At 35.8% G+C, this 27,493-nt stretch overlaps 1 protein-coding gene across 1 annotated transcript in view; it reads left to right on the top strand.

Annotated features, from left to right (window-relative positions):
- The window catches only part of FAP (fibroblast activation protein alpha), a 73,346-nt gene that overhangs the window by 18,905 nt on the left and 26,948 nt on the right, over window positions 1-27,493 (top strand). Inside the window, exons 6-16 of the mRNA XM_037140397.2 lie at window positions 851-903; window positions 4,886-4,958; window positions 5,630-5,750; window positions 6,646-6,800; window positions 8,816-8,919; window positions 11,524-11,659; window positions 15,358-15,402; window positions 21,381-21,485; window positions 21,584-21,654; window positions 24,312-24,365; window positions 26,125-26,249. Of these exons, the coding sequence (XP_036996292.2) occupies window positions 851-903; window positions 4,886-4,958; window positions 5,630-5,750; window positions 6,646-6,800; window positions 8,816-8,919; window positions 11,524-11,659; window positions 15,358-15,402; window positions 21,381-21,485; window positions 21,584-21,654; window positions 24,312-24,365; window positions 26,125-26,249 (1,042 nt within the window). The remainder of the gene's footprint in view (window positions 1-850; window positions 904-4,885; window positions 4,959-5,629; window positions 5,751-6,645; window positions 6,801-8,815; window positions 8,920-11,523; window positions 11,660-15,357; window positions 15,403-21,380; window positions 21,486-21,583; window positions 21,655-24,311; window positions 24,366-26,124; window positions 26,250-27,493) is intronic.

Genomic DNA, 27,493 nt, shown 5'->3' with positions numbered 1-27,493 from the left:
AGATCAAGAACTTTTAGTTTTAATTGTCATTTTTCATATCCTATTTGAGATGCCAAACTCCTGTAATATTCAGAATGAAAAGTCAAATCTTGCCACACTTCTTGTTGTGCAGTCCACGGACCAGTCTCCAAAGGACCACATCTTGGTATCAGCAATCTCCACAAAGATATGTTCCAACCCTCTGGAGCTTCTTTGCCAAGAATTTGAACTCCCTTTTAAGAAAAAGAAATCCAAAAAAAAAAAGAAAAAGAAATCCAAAATAATACCTGCATTATTTACTAACCATGATATAAATATACTTGTGAGAGAAAAACAGTTTTTATAAGGAGGAATTATAAACTATCTCTTATTTATTTTTCAATGTCTATTAACTTAGAAACCCATACTCAAAGGCAAGCATGTTGTAATAAAAGTACATGTTGAATGATTTTTTTTACCCAGTTTTAATGGGTATCATGATAACCAATTACTCAGGTGCAGGATAATCCTTATGAGCCATGGAAATCCTGGAGGTTTTACTTCAATCAAGGTAAAACATAAAGAGAAAATTCTTAGGATAGAATGTGTCAAAGAGAAGTTTGTTATGTTACGAAATGTTTTTTAATATGGTTCTTATGGAGTGAGGGGTGAATCACTGATGAGTTCTGGAACTTGGACAAACAGAACTAAAGTACACAGTAAAATAGTTTAAATGAAGACTAATTAAGAATCGAAACATATCCCTCCTAATGCCGTGTGGAAATAGTCCTTTCATAGTCCCAAATTTTGAATTGAATGATCTATGATTATGCGTTCTTGATATGAGCTTTTACAAATTAAGATTTTTCTTTGCCTCTCTTCTTTCCGACAGCTTTGGAGATACTCTTACACAGCAACGTATCACATCTACGACCTTAGGAATGGGTAAAACTTCACGTCTGTTTATGACTACTACTTAAATGCAATATATAGACTGTCTCATTTTAAACACTGACTTGAGGTTAAGCCTACATTATCTTGTTACTGATCATAGTTTCTTACTTATTTACAATATATGGGCAGCCATAAATTAAGAAATTCAAGAAAATATTTCTATGCAATATTCATCTCTTTTATAAGTTAGTATTTTGCATTTTTATAGACAATATAGTCTCCAGGTTTAAAAACCAAACTACAAATAAGCCTGTTATGGAAATAAATATATGTAGTGTAAGTACAAAACATGCAGGGGAATAACACACTGTTTTCACCAGGGTGGCTCCTTCATTGGAAGGAAGCAGGAGGGAGGAAGATGCAGCATTAGTTGGATCTGAACATACACACTGTTAGTTGATTTTAATTAATTGTTCTTAAAGTTAATATCTCAAATTTAGATGGTAGATAAGTTGTTATGTATTATATCATTTTATTTCTTTACCTGCGTGTTTAAATATTAAAATATTTATAATTTCAAAAAGAAAAAATAAGTCAGTAGACAAAGGGCTAAGACAGAAAATTCTTGGCAGAAGGGATAGTATTTAAAAACACAAAGGGAACGAAGATCGTGGCATGTTCAGGAACCTGAGAGTAGGTGTGTGGAGGTGAAATTGGAGGAGGGCATGCTGACCACTGGGAGGTGGTGTAAGGTTGGGCGGGAGTTGAGGCCAGGAAACATGGGCCAAGTAATCAGGAGGAAGCCATTAAAACGAGTTTAGATTTCATTCTGATGACAATAGGGAATCACTGAAGAGTTTCAAATGGGAAATGACATGATCAGCTTTGGGCTTAAGAAAAATGGACAATGAATTGGTTTAGTTACTCATCTTAATGTGATATCCTATTTGTGTTACATAAAAGGGAAAAGTAATGATATATCTTGAAGAGGTATTAAAAATCTTATGGTCCATTTCTCCTTTTGTTTAGCGAGAGCACAAAAATTCAAAAAAATAGTTATCTACTTTTTAAAATGCTCAGAGTATAACTTTAAAAGAGTATAACTTAAAAAGAAATTTATTTTATTTTTCCATTACCATTTAGTCCCCTTATACCTCCTCCCTTGCACCATCACCACACAGCTGTCCGTGCCCATGAGTCCTTTTTCCTTCTTTGTCAACCCACCCACGTCTTAACCTCCCTTCAATAGCCGTCATCCTGCTCTGTATCTATGAATCTTTATTTTGCTTGTTAGTTCAGTTTGTTCATTAGATTCCATATAGGAATGAAATCATATGGTGTTTATCTTTCTCTGACTGGCTTATTTCACTTAGCATAATCTTCCCCAGGTCCATCCATACTGTCCCAAAGGGTAAATTTTTCTTCTTTTTTATGACCAAGTAGTATTTCATTGTGTAGATGCCCCACAGATATTTTATCCAAAGAATATAACTCTTATCTTCTTAAACTGTCAAATTAAAAAATAGGAACCAGTGAATAAAGTAGCATATAAATTTATCTAATGCACTCTGAGTATTTCATGTCTGATCCAGTTTGTCACCAAATTCAAGAGATACTTATTGAGCATCTACTGTGTGAAAAGTGTATATGAGAGGATACAAATGAACTCAAGGCACTAACCCTATTCTCAAGAATCACGTAGACAAGTGAAGTGAATCTACTCTTTTGATCCAATTTAAAAATTGTACTGAATTAATTAATGCTTGAAGAAAGGAATTAATCATTTTCTTATTTTTCTTTAAATCAATTTGAAATTTTCCAAGTTTTACCTATGTGGAGGTTCACAAAATTAAACAAATTCCAAAGAATAGGGCGATACTAATGTTTTAATCATGGTTTGTATGTTTTAAGGCCTAGAATAATTTTAAATATTTAGCTTTTGTGTAGTGAATTTAATCAAACCACTTTCATTGGGTTTTTTTTCTTTCACAACTATTAATTTGCCAGATTGTTTTGATTGTTAAGTTAACATACATTAATTTAGAAAGTGAGGGATGACAAATTTGTTGAGCTTCAAGACAAAATTGAATGCTACCAACTCCAAGTCTTCCACGTGTCTCGGAAGAGTCTATAAAAATCTACCACAGAGAAAATGAAGATGGTCTCATTTCAAGGAAGGAAAGGAATACTGAGGAGATAACAGCCTTTGAAAAGCAGCCTCCTCCACTTTCTCTCATACTGTTAATTACTCAGAAAACACAGAAAATGGCAGCTGTGGTGACTTGCCAGTCATGAAGAGACCGTGTGCTGAGATTTTCTGCTTGGCGCTGTCTGCGTGACTACATAGATGATTCCACAGCATATGGCAAAATAGGGCAATGTTACAATGTCAAAGGTAACACGAAGACAGGCTTGAGACAGAATTGTAAACCAGGTGAAGAATGTTTTCTCTTTGGGTTATTCCTTTGCCTGTGCCCTCATATGTCTTTCACTATGTTCTGGACCTTCCAGGGGCCTGGTGCCCAAGAACTGCTCTCCGGTAGTCAGGGCTCCCCTTGCATTACCAATGGTCTTCTTCCCCCAGGCACCATCCTTCATCCAGTCAAAACTGGTCTGTGCATTGCCATGTTCCCTCATCGTTTGCTAGGTCTCATGCTGCATGGCCAAATATGTTACATCAAGGTGATGCATGTTACAAGCCTTCACAGTTTCCAAAGTTTCAAAGAATTAGAAAAGCAGACTTAGATGGAGAGCAGATGACTTAGAGGCATGGAGGGATGGAGCAAAAGGAAAAAGGATTCATGGACATGGACAACAGTGTGTGATTGTTGTGGAGAGGGGGTATTAAGAGGACTAAATGGTGATGGAAAAAATACAATGAAGATGAAATGTTTTAAAATGTCAGGTATATGTTAGGTCCAGGTTGGAGACATTGTTTTAAAGAGGAAGCTGAGGAGTCTTTCTTCAGACTTCTTACATTATACCTTGGAGGTAGGTCTTTTTGTTTTATTGAGAAGTTTTATGAAAGTTTATTTGAGCCAAACCGATGGCCTATGTTAAGGAGCAAGATTTCAAATGTTCCCCAGGTAGGTCTTGCTTTGCATCTCCACAGAAGCATATTTAGTGAAACTATTAATATAATCTTCATAAAGATAAAAATTAAAACTTAACCAGGGCATCCTGTGACCCTTTAACACATAAAACCTGAACACATTTTTGCTGAAGAACTACAAAATCTCCACAGTGGAAGTCAGTCAACTGAGTATTTGCAAGATGACTCTAAGGATCAAAGTGAGATTTCTGGCCTAAAGGATATTTGAAGTTTCCCCACGGGTGTAGGACTTTGCAAGCTTAAGGCACACTGCCCAATATACGATCTGTTTTTCAGTTTAGCTTGAGATCAGATGTTCCTTTCCGTTTCTGATTGCAAGTCAGATCCCTGGGGAGATTGTCAAATGGCATCTTATTTTCAAAAATTCGAAATGCATATGCATTCACAGAGCTGGGGCTTGTGAATGGGAATGTGTAAGAGTACATATTGAACTTCAACACCATTATAGAATTTCAGAGCTGGAAGGCACTTCAGCGACCATCTTAGCCCATGTGTGCAAATGAGGGTTAAAGGCTTGAGTTTAATTTGGGAGTCTGCCAAGAACTAACAATGTAATTTTTAAGTCACATCATTTCTGTAACCTCATGTTTATTTTCCATAAAATGAGGGATTTCTTTTAGATACTTGCTAGAGATCCCCACTTTTGCAGTCTATAGATCTTGAATCCATTTACCTTGCTATATCAAGGTCAGAAAGTGGAGACCCAGAGAAGGTAAATGACTTCTCAGTAACTGGTAAAGAGTTGCAACTCTTACCCCATTTCATCAAGTTCCAAGTGGCCACATTCTTTCTATTTGGTTTGAAGAAGCAGATAGGATGAAACTTCATTTATATCAGTTGCTTATTTTTTCTGCTCACCCAGAATATTATTTGCTTTAAATAGCAAGATTTATTTTTCTCTCTGTCTGTCTTTCCTTCTAGAGATTTTGTAAGAAGAAATGAGCTTCCTCGTCCAATTCAGCATATTTGCTGGTCTCCCGTTGGAAGCAAATTAGTAAGTGTTTAAATTATAAAATGTTTAATCCTTTAAATAAAAGAGGAGCCATTTGATTTTGGCCTTTCTTAAATTTCCTTGTGTAAAGGAAAAAAATACATTTATTACTATTTTTTAGTGGTTAAAAACAAAAAGAGTTTTGATAAATTGAAACCCATATGAGAATTCCGCAAAATCTCAAGCTCATGGATAGACTTCTTTAAATATCGCAGTCAGAAACTTTATCCTTATACTCAGCCAGAATGCGTTGTGCCAGAAAGCTCAGGAAAAATATGGTTTTCACAAGTTTCCCAGACTAGCTTCAGACAACATGAAATTTTGTCCAAGCTCTTATTTAAGGACTCTAAATAAAGATGAGATCTGGCTAGCTATTAATATTCAGAGATTTATTTTACTTTCTGTTAATATACATAATTATTTACTTGGGTAATGAAATCACTAATAAAATATTAGACTTTATTATTTTATATAGCCTTTAAAATCATAATTGCTGATAATGTGAGTTGGGTTTTTTAACCTATTAAAATTATATTTTAGTTATGAGTCTTTCTGCATCTAAAAGATTACTACTCTTTTAGAAGGTATTGGGTGAATAATTAACATAAATACACAGATTTAATTGTATTTCTTGTAGAATCTTCCGTTATTAACTAGTTTACCACCATTTCCAGGCATATGTGTATCAAAACAATATCTATTTGAAACAAAGACCAGAAAACCCACCTTTTCAAATAACATATAATGGAAAAGAAAATAAAATATTTAATGGGATCCCAGACTGGGTTTATGAAGGTAAGTTGTATTCTTTTTCTACTGCTGCTGTTTTAAGCTTTTAATTGAGAATAATTGCATACATTTAGTAACATTTAGAAGAGTGGTATGTTCCCGAGACGAGTGGTGGCATTTCTGAAAGCTGTTATCCATGTTACGAACAGGACGTGCGTGCTCTGAAAGAACAAAACCGCATCAGGCTGGTAGGGTTTGTCTGAGCATTAGAAAGTGGGGGAAATCATTTATATTCCAAGATGATTATGGTCCTTGGATGCTGTTAGTTTGTTTCTCAGGTTTGTTTCGTCTTGAGAAATAAATAGTTTTTCCTAAAACTAAACAATTGTCTATTTTATTTTGTGAGAAAATATTCTTAATTTTTTAAACTTTTGTGAATTTTGTCCTCTTTCTAGGTCTTGTAATATTCAAGACTTAACTGGACTTTAAAGCGTGCTTTAACCTTTGCCTTTATTAAAAAATATATATAGCTCAACTATTTTTTAAAAGTAATATTCCGAGGAGAGAAAGTCAATTTGTTTATGTCACTCTGTATTATAATTACAGTTTCCTGGTTTTGGCTATTTTAGGTGACAGTAAGAACCAGCAGCTGCCACAAAGGGAAAAATTAATTCCTGTTAATATAATTAATTCCTGTTAATATGTTTATTGTGTACTTTAAAAATTATACTTCTGATTAATGTCAAATCCTAAGAATACTAATTGTTTGATAAGTGATTAAGGATAAAATATTCTTAAAAGATTATTTGCCTTTTAATAACCAAAATATAGCACATGTCACATCTACATAAGTAAATTATTTCAGATGATAAACAGATATATACAATAAATGTTGAAATATTTACAATGATTTTAAGAGTAAGCCTTACTTGTAATTAATATACTAGTATTTATTTTTCAGAGGAGATGCTTGCTACAAAATATGCCCTTTGGTGGTCTCCTAATGGAAAATTTTTGGCATATGCAGAGTTTAATGATACAGAGATACCAGTTATTGCCTATTCCTATTATGGTGATGAGCAATATCCTAGAACAATAAATATTCCATACCCAAAGGTATGTTGAATACTTTTAGCAGATGCTTCTATTTTCCTGGTGTCAAAATGAGCAACCAATACCATGAATAGAGGTGGGATCAACAAGTTTGGAGAGCTTCTTATCCTTGTGCATTGTAAAGCAAACATTGTACTGAGCTCTATTATTTATGTGGACATCTGTTGCTTTGGACATCTGGTTGTGCTGGATGAAGTAGTCCTTGCTAAATCCTATTGCAGAATCTTTGAAAAACATATGGTCTAGATCATGGAGGAAAAACAAGCTTAACTTAAATTTAATTTTTTTATATTTCATGCTCCAAATTCAGAATAAAGTTCTGTTTTGCAGTTTCTTCTTGAATTCTCATGTAAATGCAAGCTAGATTGGGAATACAAATGTTGAACTTGATGTTTCAGTTGGGTAGAAGCAAGCATGAGTTATAATCTTTTCTGAACATACAAGGTAGTTTAAGTTTGTGAGCCTTAAGTGAATTAAACAGGATGTGAGCCCAAAGTTTTTTGCATAAATATTCCAGAACTCTCAATGTTCTGAATATTTCATATTTTTTAATTATTCCCGTGTTGAAGAGAAGAGACCTGCATGTGCAGATGGAGAATGGCCAGGTCACAATGAAGAGCATTGCATCCAAATCTAATTTAGAAAAGAAATCTGAAAGGGGATCAAATAATAATTTTTTTTCTGCACAGGGAGTGAAAGTGGTTTTAGAATATAGTTCAATGTCCTTTTGTTCCCATTGCTTTTACTTGCCAGGGGAACCCTGTCATGGATGGATCCAATGTGTCCCTAAGTGACAAAGATGTGGCAGATGTGTATATTCACCAGTGGGTTCTAAAGTGAGCCCAAGAGGCCATAGTGACAGAAATAGAAATTCCAGACAGTCTAAATCTGTGTTTAAAGTTATTTGAGAAAAAACAAAGGATAGAAGATGAGTGTTTAGGTAGGAGATCCCTCAAAGGCTGCATATAAAGCCTGAAAGCTGGAGATATTTGGAAGGGAGAGATGTGATACTTGGGATCCAGGATGTAAAAGGACTTGGATCTTTAGGAAGGTGGAAGGGAGCAGGAAGAGATGAAGTGACTCCCTGTGGAGTAACTGACATTGACAGAGAAGCTGGGTCCCAAATTCTCATGTTTCATTGAAGACTGAACTTGGGAAATCCTCTGACTACGGACTGAGAGGTGAGACTACTTGGAAGGACTAAGAAGTCCCAGTGAAGCCTTGAGTAAAAAGGGAGGTCAGAGGAAAGCTTGGACAATTCCTTAGATAAATCCAACACCATAGAGTCATTTAAAGCTACTTACCTAAACCGGGGATTTAAGTTATTTAACAATTACAAGATTCTCTTTTTTCTGTGGTAAAATAGCAGGGAAATATAAAAAGCTGAGTGTGAACTATACTTTCATATACTATTCAGGGTATATAATAGCATAGAAAGCCCCAAACAAGACAAGTATAAATTCCATAGACCTTTATTTGGAGGTGAAGTTTTCCTAATTTTGGAGGGAGGATAGCAGCAATAATATAATCAGCTAGGAGACAGAGTAGTGGTTGTCTGGACCAAATTATAGGATAAAACCAAAACATATCTTTCATTATTTATTTGTACACTCTCCTCCCAACACCAATCCACCTCTGCATTCACCCTAGCACATGGATAAATGGTAATAAAATAATAATAATAGCAAATATCTGTCTTAAAAATTTAGAAAAAATAATATCAATTTCAGAACTGCATTTTCATGTCCAAACTATTTTTTTCTATGAATCAAAGGGCCCTCATTAATTGCTTTAAATTTGTGTTTTTACTCTGGCTGACACAACATTTGTAATTGCCCTACAAGTAAAATTGAAATGAAATTTCTTATTGTGTTGAAATGAAATTCCTCACTGTGTTTTCAATAGTAATACACTTCACATTTTTAGCTAATAAAAATATGCCTAAATTCCTAAAGTGTCTTGAAAAATGTTGGATAACTAGAATTTTATGAGCTAATTTATCCCCATTTTCTTGGCAGGCTGGAGCTAAGAATCCTGTTGTTCGAATATTTATTATTGATACCACTTACCCTGAATATGTAGGTCCCACAGAAGTGCCCGTTCCAGCAATGATAGCCTCAAGGTACACGATGTCAGATGGTTTCCAGAAACTGAAGTTTAACACAAATTTCTTAATCAGTGTATATACTTATTTTCTACGGAGTTATTGATGAGTATATGTGCTATAAGCAAAAATAAATAATATTAGCCTGCAAAGCTAAATACAGGTAAAAGTAAAAAATCACAATTAAGTTTCTTAAATTTTTTAAAAAATATTAATACTTTTTAGATGTATAAAAATGACCACAGTGAACAACCTAAATGATATTTACTTCCAACGTATGATTGTCGATTTAAAACCAACAGGTAGATAGTAAAATTTATATATGTCCTCAGCCTGGCTTCTTTCAAGTCTGGCCACTTTCTTCCCAACCCAGGGTTTGTAGGTCATGCCTATCACATGTGTGTGGCAAACAAGTAAAGACCAACTGACTCTCTCCAAATCTTTACCTTTTTAAGTAGGATGCAGTCTGCTTGCAATTACTGGTTGTAGAATGAATTATTTGGACTCAGGGAGACAGAGATATGAAGCATCCTCACTTCCCAAGCATGGTACCCCATGTAGATCTTGTTTGATTAGTCCTGATTAGAGCAGCCTTCCAGCCTTCCATCAGTCCTCTGCGGTCACTCTGGTTGAAGTTGATAAAAGGAAGGGGTCCCTAAGTCTGCCTAGTTGGCCTCCTTACCACTTCCCAAATATTTTTTAAAAATTTTATTTAGTTCTTTTTCAAGTACAGTTTTTTGTCTATTTCTCCCATCCCAGCCCCCCCCCCCCCCCCGCCCTGTGCTCCCCACCTCCCTCCCATTTCCACCCCCTTAGTTCTCATCCCTGTGTCCTTCCTATTTGTTCCTCCAAATCCCTCCCCTTTTTTCCCCTTAAATTCCCTTCCCTCTCCCCTCTGGTCATTGTCCCCGTGTTCTCTATTTCAGTGTCTTTGTTTTTATTCTGCTTGCTTGTTTGTTTTGTTGTTTAGCTTCCTGTTAAAGGTGAGATTATATGGTATTTGTCTTTCAACACCTGGCCTATTTCACTCAGCATAATGCTTTCCAGTTCCATCCATGTTGTTGCAAAGGGTAGAAGCTCCTTTCTCTCTGCTGCATAGAATTCCATTGTGTATATGTACTACAATTTTTTGATCCATTCATTTACTGATGGGCACCTAGGGTGCTTCCAACTCTTGGCTATTGTAAATTGTGCTGCTGTGAACATTGTGGTGCATAGGTTCTTAACCGACCAAGGATTGGCTTCTCTCCTCCTGCCTCATGAAGACAAGTCATGACCAAACATTTCACTAGTATGAACCTGACTAGTGTGGCTCAGTAGATTGAGTGCCAGCCTGTGAACCAGAGGGTCACTGGTTCAATTCCTAGTCAGGTTACATCCCTGGGTTGTGTGCCAGGTCCCCAGAGTGGGTGTGAGAGAAGCAACCATACAGGGATGTTTCTCTCCATCTCTTTCTCCCTCCCTTCCTCTCTGTGTAAATACAAATAAATAAAATCTTTATGAAAAGTTCACTAATATGGGAAAGAGTCTCATCATAGGCTTTTGCCGGGTCTTGCCAAGGAAATCTACTCTTGGCTAATAAAAAATATCTTTAATTTTTTGAGTTATCCATTATTCCTCACCCTAACCTAACTGACTAAATGCATCTTTGTGAGTGTGTGTCATTCTCCTTAGGCTGCAAAGGGAATGATGGAAAGAGCATCATGTCAAGTCAAAAGTCTTGTTTGACCATCTGTAAAATACTAATGACATATTGAACAGTAATAACTAACATTTTTGATCGTACACTATGTAGCAGGCATAGTTCTTAAGCACTTTAAACACTCAGCAAATCTTTACAGCAACTGTTAAAACTGGTAATATTTTCATTTCCCTTTCTATATAGAAACAGTGGCACAGATATGTTAGGTAACAATCCTGAGGTAGTATTAACTAATAGCAGATAAAGCCAGCATATGAGCTAGAGACTCATACAAGCTCTGTGATTTACATCCGTGTCCAAAATCCTGTGGGTCATTTATGCTGGTGTGTTTTTGTCTGCAAATTCATCCTCAGAGCCACAAAATCATCGCTACCATTCATTGACATCCACTATGTGCCAAGCACCATTGAGTTACTTTGTGTGCATCTTTCTGATTTTTATATTAACCCTAATTTCAACCCCTGAATGTGGTCAACTCAGCTTCCAACACAAACCTGCCTGGAGAGAAAGGTGATACTTTACCACACTTGGCTCTCTCAACTAGTTAAAAAGTGAAAAATTGAGTTTATCTACACAAAATAGCTAATTTAATGCTTTTTCCTGTACATTGATCAGTGGCTTTGGCTTTGTGCCTTCAATTCTTTTTTAAAATATCAAAGTCCAAACTGGGGAGGAAACTCCCCAATAATGGAATTATAAAATAATTCCATTAGATAAATGAACTCCCAAATAAGTATTCTTTAAATGTCAGCAGATACATTTAAACTTATTCTGCAGGGAAAGGAAAGTTTTGCCTTCCTTATCGATGGAATAAATACTTAATAATAAGTAAATATATCACTTAGCAAGCCAAAATGAAGGAATTATTTGAATGTGATATTGGTTTATGGTTGTGACTTTCTGTTTTGACTTATTTGCAGTGATTATTATTTCACTTGGCTCACATGGGTTACTGATGATCGAATATGTCTTCAGTGGCTAAAAAGAATTCAAAATGTTTCAGTCTTGTCTATATGTGATTTCCGGGAAGACTGGCAGACATGGGACTGTCCCAAGGTAGGTTACATTAAAACTGCAGAGGTGTCTTTTGTGAAGTCGAAAGTTCAGTAGTGGGGCCAACATAGCTAACAGTTATATTACATAGCCAGAATTACTGCATTTGACTCCTGATTTACAAAAACAGACAAAATAAAACATTCTATATTTACGAGTTCATTATTTCCATTAAATAAACAAGAGACTTCTTATTTCCTTGAATGCTTTAGCATTGGTTATAAAATACAGAACAAAACTAAATCAAATAACGTTACTTTGGAAAGATCAGGTCTTTGGTTCTGAATTCGTATGGAAATTCATCCTTTTGAGGTTACCAAATTGGCAGTCAAAAATGAAAAATACTGAAGATGAAAAGTAAGCTGGGTCTATAAGGGAAATAGCTCTGTTTTGTTCAAAAGAACTGAGATCATAGGCAAATGATGACACATTCTATCCAATGTCAAAATCAAAAATAAAAATTCTAAAGGAAATGGATATTACCAAAAGAAAACTAAACATTTTTATTCTAAAATCAAAAGTAGATAACAGAAAACGAGATAAACTATTAGGTCAAATTGTCCTGCAATCCTACACTAGGAGGGTCCCCATACTGTGCTAATTTTAGGGAGAAAAAAAACTTGAAAAGTAGGCACAGATTTATTGTTGAGTTTTAATTGTTTCTATTGCTCAAATCCAAACATAATCTGTTGAATTAATGAGTCAGGAAACTACATCACCAATCTGAAAGCTTTAAAATATGCTTGTTCATAAGCACTCACATTAGAGACGAAGAAATACAAAAATGCTTTCTTTAAATAGGAAATTTGACGGGTACATTTCATGAGACTTCTAATTATAAAGAAATGTTTAATTAAACCAAATGTAGGATAAACCTATTTTATGAAGTAAGAAAAGAAGCACAGGCAATCAAAGTAAATCACTGAGTTCTATCTAGAAATTAGGACATTATGTTTTGCAAGGAAAAAATCCTGTGAATCTGTTTGGAAATATATCAGAACTATAATAGTCAAGTTACTCAGGCTAAAAATATTTTTTAAATCACTACTGTGTCTGTAACAAGCTTGACTAATTTTGATGAAATATGTTAGAAGCTTATTTTTATCTTATTTATATTTTGATATACAAAAGAAAGATGTTGGCCTTAATGCAGTATATAGGCAAAAATAAAAAAGAATTAACTCGATCGTGTTAGTTAATTAGAAACCATTGTTCTGATTAGTCAGCCTTGACTGTTTTCACTAAACCTGGGTGTTAGAAATTATTGTTTTAATTTTTTAGTTTAAAACTATAACATTGATCATTTAGATATCATTTTTAGTTCTTAAAACCAGGCAATTAAAAACAGTAATTGCTTTGGAATCTGAAATTCTACTTTATCAAAGGCAGTGACAACTTTAATCCAAACTGATAGAACATATAGATAGATGCTCATTCAATAAGATTTGGAATTCCCTGAAATATCAACTTTATTTTTTGGCCCAAAACAGTAATTATGTTTAGAATACCAGGTTTGAATAAACTTAGGATCTCAAAACAATCTCTTTTTCAAAGTAATCTGATAAGTACATAGAGCACATTTTTAGATTTAAGAACAAAACAGTATTGAATTTTCCAGCAACCAGATTCATGATGTTGTGTGTGTGTGTGTGTGTGTGTGTGTGTGTGTGTGTGTGCTTAAAACAAATAACATTTAAGATTAAGTGACCTGGCAACATTTTATTAATGTTTGAAGACATACACAAAACAAACAAGTAAAGGAAACTGGCAATAATTACTTACAATAAAATTATTTTAATGAAATTAATTAAGAAATGTATAACTTAGGGAAGAAATATCTTTCATATTGTTCCTCCTTCTCTGAAAAGGGGATTAAAATCAATTTTATTTTTATGGCTAAAAGTAACAAATCAAAATGTTTCCCTGTTTTTTTCAGGTCTTGTTCTCTCTGAGGCACTGGCTTATTCCTATAGGAGAAAATTTAAACTACACTATGTTTTTTTATTATATTTGATTAATTATGCTGTTACAGTTGTCCCAATTTTCCCCCTTTTGCCCCCTTCCGTGTAGGACCCTCCACTTCCTCAGGCAACCCCCACACCATTGTTCACGTCCTTGGGTCATTCACATAAGTTCTTTGGCAACTTCATTTCCTACACTGTACTTTACATCCCCATGGAGATCCTGTAACTCCCTATTTGTACTTCTTAATTATGACAGTACTTCCCTTGTGGTCCTCTTTCTACTTCACTGACTGTTCTTTTTCTCTCCATCTCTTCTTCTTCTGACTTCTCTAGAAATCTTATTATTCTCCAAGTTAACATATTTGCAAAGTAGGCCAACAGCTATAACAACAGACCAGCTCCAATAATTCAGTGGATTAACAGAGTAGAAAATTTTTGTATATTTATGTGCACATCTAATAGTGAGTCTAGAAAAGTGTAAGTGGATACTGGTGAGGGTATGAGGGGGTGCGCTGCCCTACACAGTCATTAGATTTCGGGTATTGGCATTTCTGCTCTCTCCATCCAGTGACTTCCAAGGCTAGTCCAAGGTTACTCACACCTGACCATCAACATCCATCTGGGGGATGGGAAGAAAGAATATGGATTACATATGGGGGGTTTAAGTCACTTTTGCTCTCACACTATTGGTTAGAACTTATCACATGACCACATCCAACTGGAAGGGGCCCTAGGAAATGTAGTCTTGCTATAGTACTAGCAAAGAAGGAGAAATAGTTATTAATTATCTTACACTCCTTGTCACAACTCTCTGCTTACTCTCTTTAAGTAATTTTTATTTATATTAGAGATTTCAGTTACCAGTTGCCTGTCAAATTCATTCTGAAAATTTAAAGTCTTAAATATTTCTAGATACATTTTCTCTGCTCCATCATCATTGACACAACTTAGATTTGGGTCTTTATTATGCTTTTCTAAATAGTACAGTAGCCTTCCAACCAATCTCTCTTCCTCTTTCTATCTTACCCACTTCTAATCTATTTTCTATATAATGTTCACAGTTATGTTTTCCAAATCAAAGGATTTACCTACAGGAGAAATTTAAACTTCTTAGGGTGGTATAAAAGTTTCTCAGAGATCTTGCAGATATCTTGGATCCACCCGCATCTTTTCTTTCCCAGAGTCACTCTTCACTCAACATACTGAACCACCTGTAGTTTATTTACTAAGCTTTCTCTAATTATTTGTCCAGAAAAGCCTACTCATATTTTTAGGCTTACTGAATATTTGTTCAGTAAATGGTTGTTTGAAGTATGCCAAAATATACACCTAAATAAGCTTCAGTGCAAATTTTAAGATTCCTACCTATTTTATAAGACCGAGAAAAAAAAAAAACAAATTAACCTAAACTCCACTGTAAAGTGCCTTTTTACCTATGTGATACCAAGTACTTGGGTTGTCTTAGACCTTCATTAATGTTGTGATAATTCCAGTCACCGTGTCATAGGAAGTTTAAACAGAATATTAAAGGTTTGCAATAAAATATAGCCTTTAGATTATACATGTGCTGTTGTATAAGATTTCGAAAATAGTCATCTGAAACTCAAGTGTGAAGTTAGTTGGCTAGCAATACTACACTCTGATGAGGCAGCATAAAATTGGTTCAAATGTCCAGATTATATTCAGGAAAAACTGTTTTCCTAATACTGTGCTTGATGTGCTCGTTTTTTCTTTTAGACCCAGGAACATGTAGAAGAAAGCAGAACTGGATGGGCTGGTGGAGTATGATTTTGCTATCTTTTCTTTGTATTTTAATGAGACTCAACATATTCTCTGCTATCAAAGAACTATTTGAAATGTATTTAAACTTTTTCTTGTAGAAAAAAATATCAAGGTAAAAAACCCTACAGTAGTGATCCCTTCAGCAATTTTATACTAGATACTTCAATGTGTATATACTTAGAATTCCTCATGTTCCAACCTTAACTTTCTCAACTGACTCTCTGATATTCATAATTATTACTTATTAAACAAATACAATAAAGATCATTTTGAAAAGGAGACATAATCCCTGACCTGCCCTAAAAGATCTTAGTAATCATTAGCAATTTGAACTCAAGAAAAAAATATACATTGCGTATCCTTGGTAATTTAGAGATAGCCTACTTCTTATTAAATTTTATTATAAACTACAATAAATAAATAAATTTATATGTATAAACATACATATATATATAAATACACATAGTCTAGGTTTTAAGTTAAATGGTAGCAAATAGAAAAATGTGTGTTTTGTTATGGTTTGTGATCATTTATATCTGGATTTTTGGGAATTGTTTTATTCAGGGATTTATGGAGATTTTCAGTGTAAACAATTATGTTTTAGGAAAACATCAATTGTATCCTATATACTATATAAAATACATAAAATAAGACATAAGTGAATGTTGTGTGGTCACTGTCAACACAAATATATGATTAAAGTCAACCATCATTTGGATTTTTAAAAAAAGTTTGTTTCTCTGAGATTTGGACACATTTAAAGAAAGAATTAATTCTTATGACTTGGTTTAACACATAAACCCATAATACAAGAACAATAAAAAATTCAGAAGCCAACTCTAAGATGTTAAGTCTTGTAGAAATTCAGAATTAAAATGGGTAGTAATAAAGTAAAAGTATTCATATATTAAAAACTCTATTGTACTTTTTTTGGATCCAGTGTTTTTAGCTTGCTTATGTTTACTCAGTCTTCACTGCTATATATTTGCTAAAGAATTATATGCAATAAATGTAAACTATATCCTAAAATAACAAAGTAACAAGGATAAGTGTAAGTCTTAAAACAATGGGAAAGTTCTACTTGAATGTACTCTTCGTCATTGTTCTAAGTAACACAGGAAAAAATAGTATTCAGTGAAAGAACAGGATTTTCTAAATTTTTTAGGTTCTTGGTCAATCAGAAGCTCATCTTCCAGAAAGTTAATTCTTAGATCAGTGCTTGAAAACTTGAGGAAAGAGGAAAGCTAATTCATGAATTTGCTCCCATTATAAAGATGTCCAGTCAAGAATGAGGGGAACAAAGATTTGAATCTTCCTTTAGTTGTGTTCTCCATGATGACAAATATAACTAAGGTTACTATAAAGGAACATGAATGATGTGATTTTACAAACAGATAAACGATATTATAACCTTCCTAAAGACATAATTTTAGGAATTCATACATATTTGTTCTGAAAATGCTACCAGGGTTCAAAACATCCTGAAATATTTCAGAGTGCATCCTTTGATATCTTTTATTAAGAAGCATCTTGACAATTGCATCCTATCAATTGCATCCTATCAATTTTTACAATCTGTATAGCACAACTTTTTCAAAAAATCCTCACCTGAGAGTATGTTTACTGATTTGAGAGACACTGGGGAGAGAGAGGGGGATTGCTTGCTTGTGGTTGTGGCCTTGTCCCCAACCAAGACTCAAACCCACAACCTAGGTATGTGCCTGGACTGGGAACCAAACCCACCACTTTTTGGTGTATGGAGGATGCTCCAACCAACTGAGCCACCAAGCCGGGGCATCACCAGCCTTTTGATCTCGGCAAACATTAGCTAGATAAATGGGCAAATGAATGAATGAATAAACAAATTGCCTTCTAAACCTGTAGAACACTATTTTAAATACCCTCAGTAGAGGAACATATATGTCGTCTGAGGGAAGATGAGGTGCTACATTAAATCAAAAGTCATGCCAAAATAAATCTAGTGAATAAATTATTTATCAGCAACATATACTTTTGTACCAGATCTCTCTAATATCTATAGCTTTAGAATTCTATTGGGAAACATTATTTTCCTTATTTACTAATCTGAATCTCTTAAAATTTATTCCACAGTCAGTAAACTTTCTAAATACCAGAAGAAGGATTGTCAAAAATTCTCTGTGCTGATAGCTTTCAAGAATGAGTAAACTTTGTAAATACCAGAAGGGGAATTGTCAAAAAATGTTTGCAATGATAGCTTTTAAGAGTAAGTCCACACTCTCCCAAGGCAACTGCTTTGCTGAGGGCATTCATTCAATTTTGTATGTTCAGACATGTCTTTTGAAAAAGTCAGGGTACAGCTTTGCGCAGTCCTAACTCATTTGTCATAGTGTACTGCACGCCTTCCTTTGACTGATAACCAAATCAGTGACTTAATAAAATTGCCCAGAAATATGTCTTTTTGACAGTTGTTCAGGTAATATTTATGAGGAGTGTGGACAAAGTGTACAGGCTAGTCAGTAGAAATTTAAAGAGCAGTTTTAGAGTTCTTCCTTTAGAACTAGTCCAAGAGATTTAAACTGAAAAAGGCCTTTAGAGGTAACCTGTGGATTAGAAAAGTGAGACTAAATGACTTGCTAAAGGTAATGGGCCTGTTTATTTGCAGGAGCAAAACTAGTGAATAGTTGCTGGAGAACTTTACACGTTACTTTCTTTCCTCCAGCACGAGATAATCCATGTCCTAACTTGGAGAAAAACAGACTAACTTTTTTGGTATTTGATCAGAAAAATAACAACAACAAATTCACTTTAGATAAATCTCTTTTTGCTCTGCAGAGAACAGACAAGGAGGGGGAAGGATTGAATCAAAGAATCTGGAATTTAATTGCTAAATTTTGGAGAACACTACAAGCATAATGCTTAGACTGCAAAGCCACATTTAAATCATTTCAAAATAATTAAGCAATACACTATACCTCTTTTAGGCTGTTGACAAAATCCCTTGGTTTGGAAAAATAAATTTTCTATTTGATGCTTGAAAGTCTGTGCTTGATTAAATGTGGACTCAGTGTAGGCATCAGCCTTAGGTAAGTAGGACCTCAGGTCATTTGCCAACCATAGCAAAAATTATCTGATGGTAAATAATCTTTCTTCCCAAGTAAAATGTTTTAAATGGCTTTGCACATAGAGATGAGTAATTTATCAAAACATCTAAGCGTGATAAAGTGACCTATGAAGAGGTCTGGTTAAAACTGAGGACCACCTCGTTATATGTGATTATCTAGGGTCCAGGTGTGACTTGTTGCCAGAAGCACTTAAGGGGAAATGCACTGTGGACCGAGCTCCGACAGAGTGAATGAGGAAATATTTTACACTCTCTTTACCTCATCCAAGTTACCTGTTCGTCTAAAGCAGCTATCTTTGATGTGTGCAGTAAACAGGGAGAAGATAACAATCTCTGCTTAGCAAAAAATATTCTTCCTGTTTGCCTGATTCTAATATTTTAAGACAGCAATCTGCCCTGTTATTTTTCTATATTCAGTGAAAATAAAATTTTAAGTTTTAATCAAGAACGAAAGCTTTTTTCAAATTTCTCAACTGACTGCAGATTGGAGTAGAATTTTTTTTTATTCTGACACCATGAAATATTTTGTGACCTCAACTCCTTTCTGGCAGTTAAGACAACATAAGCCAGTTTTTTACTTTTGCCCTAAGTGAGAGGGAGGTTTTGGAGTAGTAACCACTCTGAAGTAGTTACTACTAAGTAAGTATATCATCATTTGCTAAGAAGGCAGAACTTCGTTCTAAAATAAGAGAAAGATTTTTGCCAGACATACACTAATGAAATTCCATCTACAAAACTGCAGATTGGAATTTCCTACACCTGGGACTCTTGGCTGTCAATTTCATTTAGAGGTCTCAATATACAAAATCCTACCAAGGCTGGTCTTATTAATGAGGCTAATAAGGAGATCATGCAAGGAAACAGTCCTTTCTCATGATTCCATTTGCCATTTTGTTAAAGATTTATTATTTTTATACCAAAGTGATAACATTTAGAACACTGTATTAGTTTTCCGGAGCTGCTGTAACAAGGTACCACAAAGTTGGTGGTTTAAAACACCAGGAATTCATTCCCTCACCATTCTGCAGAATAGAAGTCCAAAGTCAAGGTGTCAGTGGAGCCATGCTCCCCCTGAAAGTTCCAGGAAAGAACCCTCCCATGCCTCCTCCAGCTTCTGGTGGCTGTTGGCAATCCTTGGACTTGCTGATCTTGCAGCTATCACTCAAATCCCTGCTTTCATCTCTGTACAGCCTGTATCTCTCCGTGTCTCTTTGGGTCCTCTCCTCTTCTTGTGAGAACACCAGTCATTGGATTTAGGACCTACCCTATTCCAATGTCATCATATTTGATTCTTACCTTGATTACATCTGTAAAGACCCTATTTTTAAATAGCATCACTATCTTAGTTAGTTTGGGCTGCTTTAACAACGATCATAGCCTGAGTGACTTACAAACCTCAGAAATGCATTTCTCACAGTTCTGGAGGCTGGAAGTCTGAGATGAGGGTCCAGCACAGTCAGGCACTGGGGAAAGCGCTCCTCTAGCTGCAGACTGTCAACAGCTTGTATCCTCACGTGCCAGAGAGCAGAGCAAAGAAAGCAAACTCTGTGGCGATTCTTATGAAGGCACTGATCTCACTCATGGGGGCTCCAACCTTATGACCTCATCTAACACTAATTACTTCCTAATACCATCTTATTGGGGGAAGGTTTCAACATGTGGATTTGGGGGAAATACAAACAAACATTCAGTCCATGATAGTCACCTTCTGAGGTTCTGGATGGAAATGAATTTTAGGTAACACTGTTTAGAACACTGCAGATGCTACATCAAGTGAGTTGCATTTCGAAGTCACACAATCATAGTCGTTAACTTTATCAGAAATCATGAAGTATCAGATCATACATGGGGCCATCACTAAAGAAGCAAACATCAACTTTCCTTGTTTTCTTCTTGCTCAAAAGGGAGTCTCAGACTGGGTGTCAGCAGGACAGGTGTTTGTAGCTAAAAGATACTGGTAGTTTTCTGGTGGTTGTTGCTCAGGTCAATTCTACAGGAGCTGAACATCTTGGTTCGCTTTGCAAGGCACTCAGCTAGAAAGAGCTGGTTTTAGATTATGTGTGGGAATATTGACTCTGAGTGATGGAGACTAGCTGCTTCCTCATGTAGGCCTTTCACCACTTTCCTGTCCTTTCACAACCCGATAAGTCTATACTTGTAATGGGAAAAACTGCCAGCTAAAATTGGGTGTAAGGATATTGGCAGGATTTTAGTTATCTGTACCACTCAGATGTTGACGCGTGGCTTTCTGGGCTCCAGGGCACAACAGAGCTGAGTGTCAGGGATTCTTTAGGGGGTTCCCAGCAGGGTCCCTGGGAAAAAGTCAGGGTGCTAATGAGCTCAAGGAGTAAACCCTCCATTTGCTGGTCCTAGGTAACATTTTTCTCTCAAGTCCCTCCCTTAAAACTGTGGCCAGGAGGCCACGATATTTTAATCTTTAAAATGTCTTTAATGAATCATTCATATTAGGTACTTGGCATTGGACAAATCAAGAATTAAAAGGGCCATCAGCCTTCATAAGACTCACATGTTGGTCAAATACAACATTTTGAAGATTTGACTTGATTAATATCAATATTCACGAGATTCCTTTAACTCTATTTCAAAGTACATAATCTCAGAACCTAGAAACTCAATCAAATTAAATATTTTAAACCCAGGGGTGTGAGGTAGCAATTAAATAGTAGTTGGAAAGTGTCAGTGCCTATTAGAATCACTAGATAAGCTGTCTAGCTGAAAGATGCAATTTTAGATGTGAGTGATGACGGAAGGCAGGGGAGAGAAGGCATTCTGGTTCCTATATACATTGCTTTTTAAAAACCTATAGATTTAGTTTGGTTTGTCTTTTGAACATAACCCCTGGGTTTTTTTTCAGTTCTTTGTTTCAGCACCAGTTTTCAGCTCTGATGCCACTTCATACTACAAAATATTTAGCGACAAAGATGGCTACAAACATATTCACTATATCAAAGACAATGTGGTATGTTCCTTCCAAGATTTATCTCCTCAAAGATCATTCACTTGAGGTTGCTCAAATAACACTCAGCTTCACACAACATAATGTTTGTCTTTTTATAGGAAAACGCTATTCAAATTACAAGTGGCAAGTGGGAGGCCATAAATATATTCAGAGTAACACGGGATTCACTGTAAGTGTTGCATGAAGCATGTTGCACCAATCAGGGTTTAATTAACTGATGGGTGTACAAATGATCCTGCCCTACCTCCTTCAGTTAACAGACTTTATGCTACGTACTCCAGAGTTTAGTTTAGACAGCTGTGGTTTTCTTAAGACTGCACATTCTTTAAAATCTAGTCAACAATTTTCTTTTGCAAAGAATATATAGTAAGTGGTCATTTCCCTTCCAGCCCTTGATAGATAATTATATAAAAGCATAAATTAAAAAATAGCTGGTATTAAGGACAAATTTCACTCCAGCACTTGAAATAATGAGCAAGCTTGAAAAGTCTGCTGAGAGCAGCCCATAGATATAAAACATTGTGTACTGACTCGCTGTTATATAAATGTATTATTTGTGACACCTATTGTTTATTGAGCAATTACTGTGTACCACGTAATGTAAAGTAGAAATGATTATCCCAGTTTTATAGGTAAAAAAACTGATACTTGGAAATTTAACTTGGCCAAGGGCACAAAGTTAGGGGCACAGCTAGGATTCAAACGTAGAACACATTAAACGGAACATTCTTGTTGTTAACCTTGACACAGCACTTCTTCCTTTCAGTCTCTCTTTTTCGGTCCATCCTGCATACAGTCTAAATAAACACCCTAAAATAATCATTTTTAGTCAAATTTCTCTAATCAAGGGTGTACAGTTCCTTTCTGTTACTCCTAATAAAGTCCAAATTCAGGGTCTCCCTGATAATCTCCCTGCCATTTGCTGGAATTCTAACAGCAAAAGAGGGGGATTATTAGCTCAGGCTCACTGGCTAAAACCTGATAGAAACTATTGCCAATCCATGAAGTTCTTTGAACAGTCAGCAAAGGAGTTTGAACATTATTTGGAGCAGCCATTAAAATCAGTGCCACCTTTCAGTGTAAGAGAAGTGACAAGATAAAAACAGATGGGAACTTTCAGACATATGTTTGCAAAGTAGGGGAAAACTGAAAGCAGGAAGACCCAGCTATGGTCATAATCCAGGCCGGAGGTGGTAGAGACCTGAACTGGCACAGTGGCAGTGAAATACAAACTCTAAGGGAAAAACTATGCCACCTTTTTTTTGCATCCTTGGCACTTTTTATAGTACTTGACACAGCCCGACTTCAATAAATATTTGTTAAGTGAATGAGAGGAAAGGTAGAGAGACAGAAAAGACCCATGGAGGCTGAACAGGACTGGTGAGTGAGTGGCTGTGAGGGCAAAGGGAGGGGAGGGAGGGATGGGGATGCTGTTGTGTTAGAGATGAAGACAGTTGTGAAACCTTTGACATATCAAAACTGAAGGGGGCTGCTTGGAAAAGATCTGAGTAGTTTATTCACAAATAATTTGAGATGATGTGGCATAGGCAAGTACAAGTGATGATTGGAGTCATGTGAAGTTAGTAAAGACAGGTGGAAGGATGCTGGTAGAGAAGACAAATTTAATACCAGGAGTGAGTTGTATTCAATTGCCTTTTCATTTTATTGGGGAATAGTAAGAATTTTATCACAATGAGGGCACAGAAGTACTGAGAATAAAAAATTGTCAACCAAACCTTGGTTATTCCAAACTTTTCATATCTTATTATGCTCTTCCAAAAAATAAAAAAGATGGACACTTTGTAATATTCACGTGAACTCACAGAAGAGTAAAAATCATGATGCTAAATTGGATTTCCCACTTCATGGCTATATTAAGACAGGTTAGAACTGGGTTCCAGGTACTTAAGTAACAAGTATGGTCTCTTGTGACTTCTTTTGTATCTGGGTAAATGAGCATGTTCCTTTGAATGGAATCCCAATGTGAGTGAGTTTCCTTTTTTTAAATTTTATTTTTCAATTACAGTTTGCATTCCACATTATTTTGTACTAGTTTCAGATGTACAGCATAGTGGTTAGGCAATCAGACTTTATAAAGTATTCCTCCCAATATTTTCAGTATCCACCTGGCACCATACATAGTTATTACAATATTGATTATATTCCATATGGTATACCTTACACCCCTTTTGATTTCTTTTTTTAAAGATATATTTTATTGATTATGCTATTACAGTTGTCCCATTTCCCCACTTTGTTCACCTCTGCCCTGCACCCCACCTCCTACCCTCATTCCCCTCCTGGGTTCATGTACCTATAAGTTCTTTGGCTTCTCCATTTCCTGTACTATTTCTGATTTATAGAAAGCTTATCCAATGTCAAGGCATCTGCAAAATAAACTTAAAATGTGTTTAGAATCATAGACAAAATTAAATAATATAGCTTAGTGGAACAGTAAACTGTTAATCATGGGAAAAATGGGTGACATTAATCAAATAGTTTATTTTTTTGTGGGTATAACTAATGAATTGGAATATAATATGCCTATAATAAAAAAAGAGTAGTCTGCACAATTTAATTTTCTATGATTTTAAAATTAGATTAAGCACACAGATTCAGTTATAAATAGTAGCTATTTATGTATATAAGTGCTAGTTAGTAAATAGTTTATTTATTATTAATTTATAAATGAAGTTCAGGTACTATTTATTAATAGAGTTATTTAGATGAACATGTGACCATACTGTTCAATATATTAGAGTTAGTTCTAAACTATCACCATTTAGTTATTGATATTTATTTAATGACTTCTAAATATATTTTCAGGTTTTATTCTAGCAATGAATTTGAAGGTTACCCTGGAAGAAGAAATATCTACAGGTAATTTATGCCAATTAACTTTGGTATTTTTATATATTGATATTTGAATAAAAATATGTCATAGCCCTCAGGATATATAGAATATTTGTAAAAAGCCTCAAATGTAGTAAAAAAGCCTAAAATGTAATAGGGATAATTTATGAATTAAGATAAAATATTCAGAGAATGTTGTATCCTACATTAGTGTAAAGTTATATACCCCCAAGACATTAGCTAATTTAAATGTTTGTTTTCAAAAAGAAAAACCAAGAAATTTTAATGCAGATATAAACACAATGCTAAACAATTTAACTAAATTTACAGGTAATTGAGGACATTTAGTCACACACATTTATTAAGTACCTATTGTATTCATTCCCATACATGTGATTTCTTTTAACATCACTTACTTTGCCTATTATGATTGGAAGGAATTCATCTCTGTTCCTAAATTAGTGCTCAAGTTAGTCCAGTTGTCCCCTTAGTGATTAGAATAGTGCCCTCAACAGCCCCTTCTGGATGAGGAAATAAAAACAATAATTACTGTAGGCTGGTAGACTACTACTTGCCAAGTACCATTTTATCTGCTTTACATTTTTTATTTCATCCCCACAACAGCTCTGTGAGGCAAGTGGTATTGCTGGAGCCAGAATTTGTACGTGGGCATGCTGCTGTTGACCCCTCACTGTTAACAACCTACCTAACACTTCCAAGATCACACCAAACTATGAACATGAATATTAACTATAATTGAGTAAATAAGACAAGTTCACCTGCTACATTCCTCTGTTTCTCCTCGGATCATCCTTTTCTGTTGGGGAGAATCCCTCTATGAAGCTAGTAAAGTCTCTGACCACCCTCTACCCAACACAAGGTCAGGGGCAGTAGCAGAGGGAAGGGAAGGTCAGGGGCAGCGGCAGAGGGAAGGGAAGGTCAGGGGCAGCAGCAGAGAGAAGGCAAGGTCAGGGGCAGTGGCAGAGGGAAGACAAGATCAGGAGCAGCAGGGGCCATAGGTAATCTTACCATCTACACTGTGTTTCTGACCCTGTCCCCATTCTGTCATAATACCACCTAGTCTGCCCCAAATGAGATTCTAATTCTGATATGATCTGGGACTCAGTATGTTAAAGCCAATCACTGTATTCAGGAATCACGCAGACAGCTCTGCTGAGGAGAGAGTGGGCCCAGACTGGTAGGTACAGGTTGACTTGTGCAAAACTGTGCGGAGGGCGTATTCCCAGGAAGGGCTTCCACAAGCCCACATTTCCTGCCCAGTGGAATGAAAGGCACAGGAAACCCATAAACTGTGGTTTCTTATTTCCAATTTGCTTATTAGTAATTTCTCCTTCCAGTTATATGATAAAAACAGGGGCCCATTTCTTGGTGAGACCACCAGATTCTCCTTGTATGTTTTGCTGGTGGGAATATAAAAACAGAGATGGGAAGAGGAGGAACCACACATTCCCAACCACTTTGTAAAGTGTAAGATATGAATGGCTATGAGAAGTGATTACCTGGTACCCATTTGTTAGATATTTCTCTCACCCCAGAAAAATTGCAGAGGGCTCCTCCCTCAAGGCCAGTGACTATTCAAGCAAAAATTGAAAATCAGACTACATTAAAATACTAAGAATTTAACTTTACTTTAAATGACTTTGGCACCAGAGAGAATAGATTGGTTTGCTGTCAATATGTAAATCAGTCATTTTATAGGGAGTGGTACATTTCAATAAATACAATCTCAAAATTCGGATTTGGTTTTATTTTTATTTTTCTCTAGAATTAGCATTGGAAGCTATCCTCCAAGCAAGAAGTGTATTACTTGCCATCTGAGGCAAGAAAGGTGCCAATATTACACAGCAAGTTTCAGTGACTACTCCAAGTACTATGCACTCGTCTGCTATGGTAGGTAATGGACTTAACACAAGCCTAACCGCCTCACTGCTGCTGTGCTCATCTTTGTTACCACCATTTGATCAATCCTTAGCTACAGATTATTACGTAATTGCTGTGTGTGAGGATCTTATCTACATAAGAGAACACCAAGTAACTTGCAAAAGGTCCTCACTTCTGATAAGCATCGGAACCAGGATGGGAAGAAGGGTCTGTTGATGTAAATCCCAACCTCTTACCCACCAGTGCCATAGCACCAATGTGGTTATATGCAAGCACTATCCACCAGCTATCACAGCAGGATTTGAAAAATATCACAAAAGGAAGCATCCTCTGATAGAATGGTTGCTGGTCTTCTCCCACTTGCCTGGAGAAATGCCAGACTCTTACACTCAGAGGAAAGACAAATGGCCTAGAAACCTGAGCTCTTCCCTTGGAGGCCAGCAGTTCTTTAAACTACAGTTTCAACAGGGATGGAAAAATGAACTTTTGTCACCTAGTATGTCTTTTCTAAATTGGGGAAACATAATAAGTATTTATTTAAATATTTTAATAATCATAGGTAATAAATGATACATTTCCAGCTCACTTAGGCCATGTGAATAATTTCTATCCAGATACTTTTATTTAATGCACAAAATTTTATTTATATCTTGAATATGGGACAAGCAATAAAACAGGATAGGGTAGCTTGAAGAGCTATGTTGGGGTCTTGGGAATTTAGAACACAGACCTTGGGAATAGCTAGTCCTTGATTCTCTGTCCTGTTTCCTAGTAAATTCCTGAGTTTCCCTGGTGGGGGACAGAAAACAGAGGAGGTCATTACAAAATGCCTGCCACTCCCCTAGTTCTGGTTTCACCTTCCCATGTAGGGGTGGGCTGCTCAGAGAACAAATGGAATCCGACTCATTGAGGTCCCTGCCTAGTTGCCGAGGACCTTGCGGTGCCCTTTTCTACCCAGAAGGAAGGCCACCCTGACCTCCCACTTTTCTCACCTCAACCACCTGGCTCCAGAGCCTGCGCCACAGCTCCGCTGACTATATGGAAATGAATAAGCGTTTCAACCCAAATGCTCCTTCAAGAATTCAGTTTGATATAACACTTTCATACAGTGTTTGGTCAATGGCATCTTTGAAGAGTCAAGAGATTGTTGTTCGTAACCATATGTGTGACTATGGCATTTACAGGTATACATTAAATGTCCTCTCAAGTTATATGCAACATTTTTCAACCAAAGCTATGTATTTATGCAACAT

The sequence above is a fragment of the Artibeus jamaicensis genome, unplaced genomic scaffold, assembly GCF_021234435.1.
Source record: "Artibeus jamaicensis isolate MK-2021 breed Jamaican fruit bat unplaced genomic scaffold, CSHL_Jam_final contig_391, whole genome shotgun sequence".
In the NCBI taxonomy this organism is placed as follows: Eukaryota; Metazoa; Chordata; class Mammalia; order Chiroptera; family Phyllostomidae; genus Artibeus; species Artibeus jamaicensis.
The sequence above is the reverse complement of the archived record's forward strand: the minus strand, read 5'-3'. Positions and strand labels throughout refer to the sequence as shown.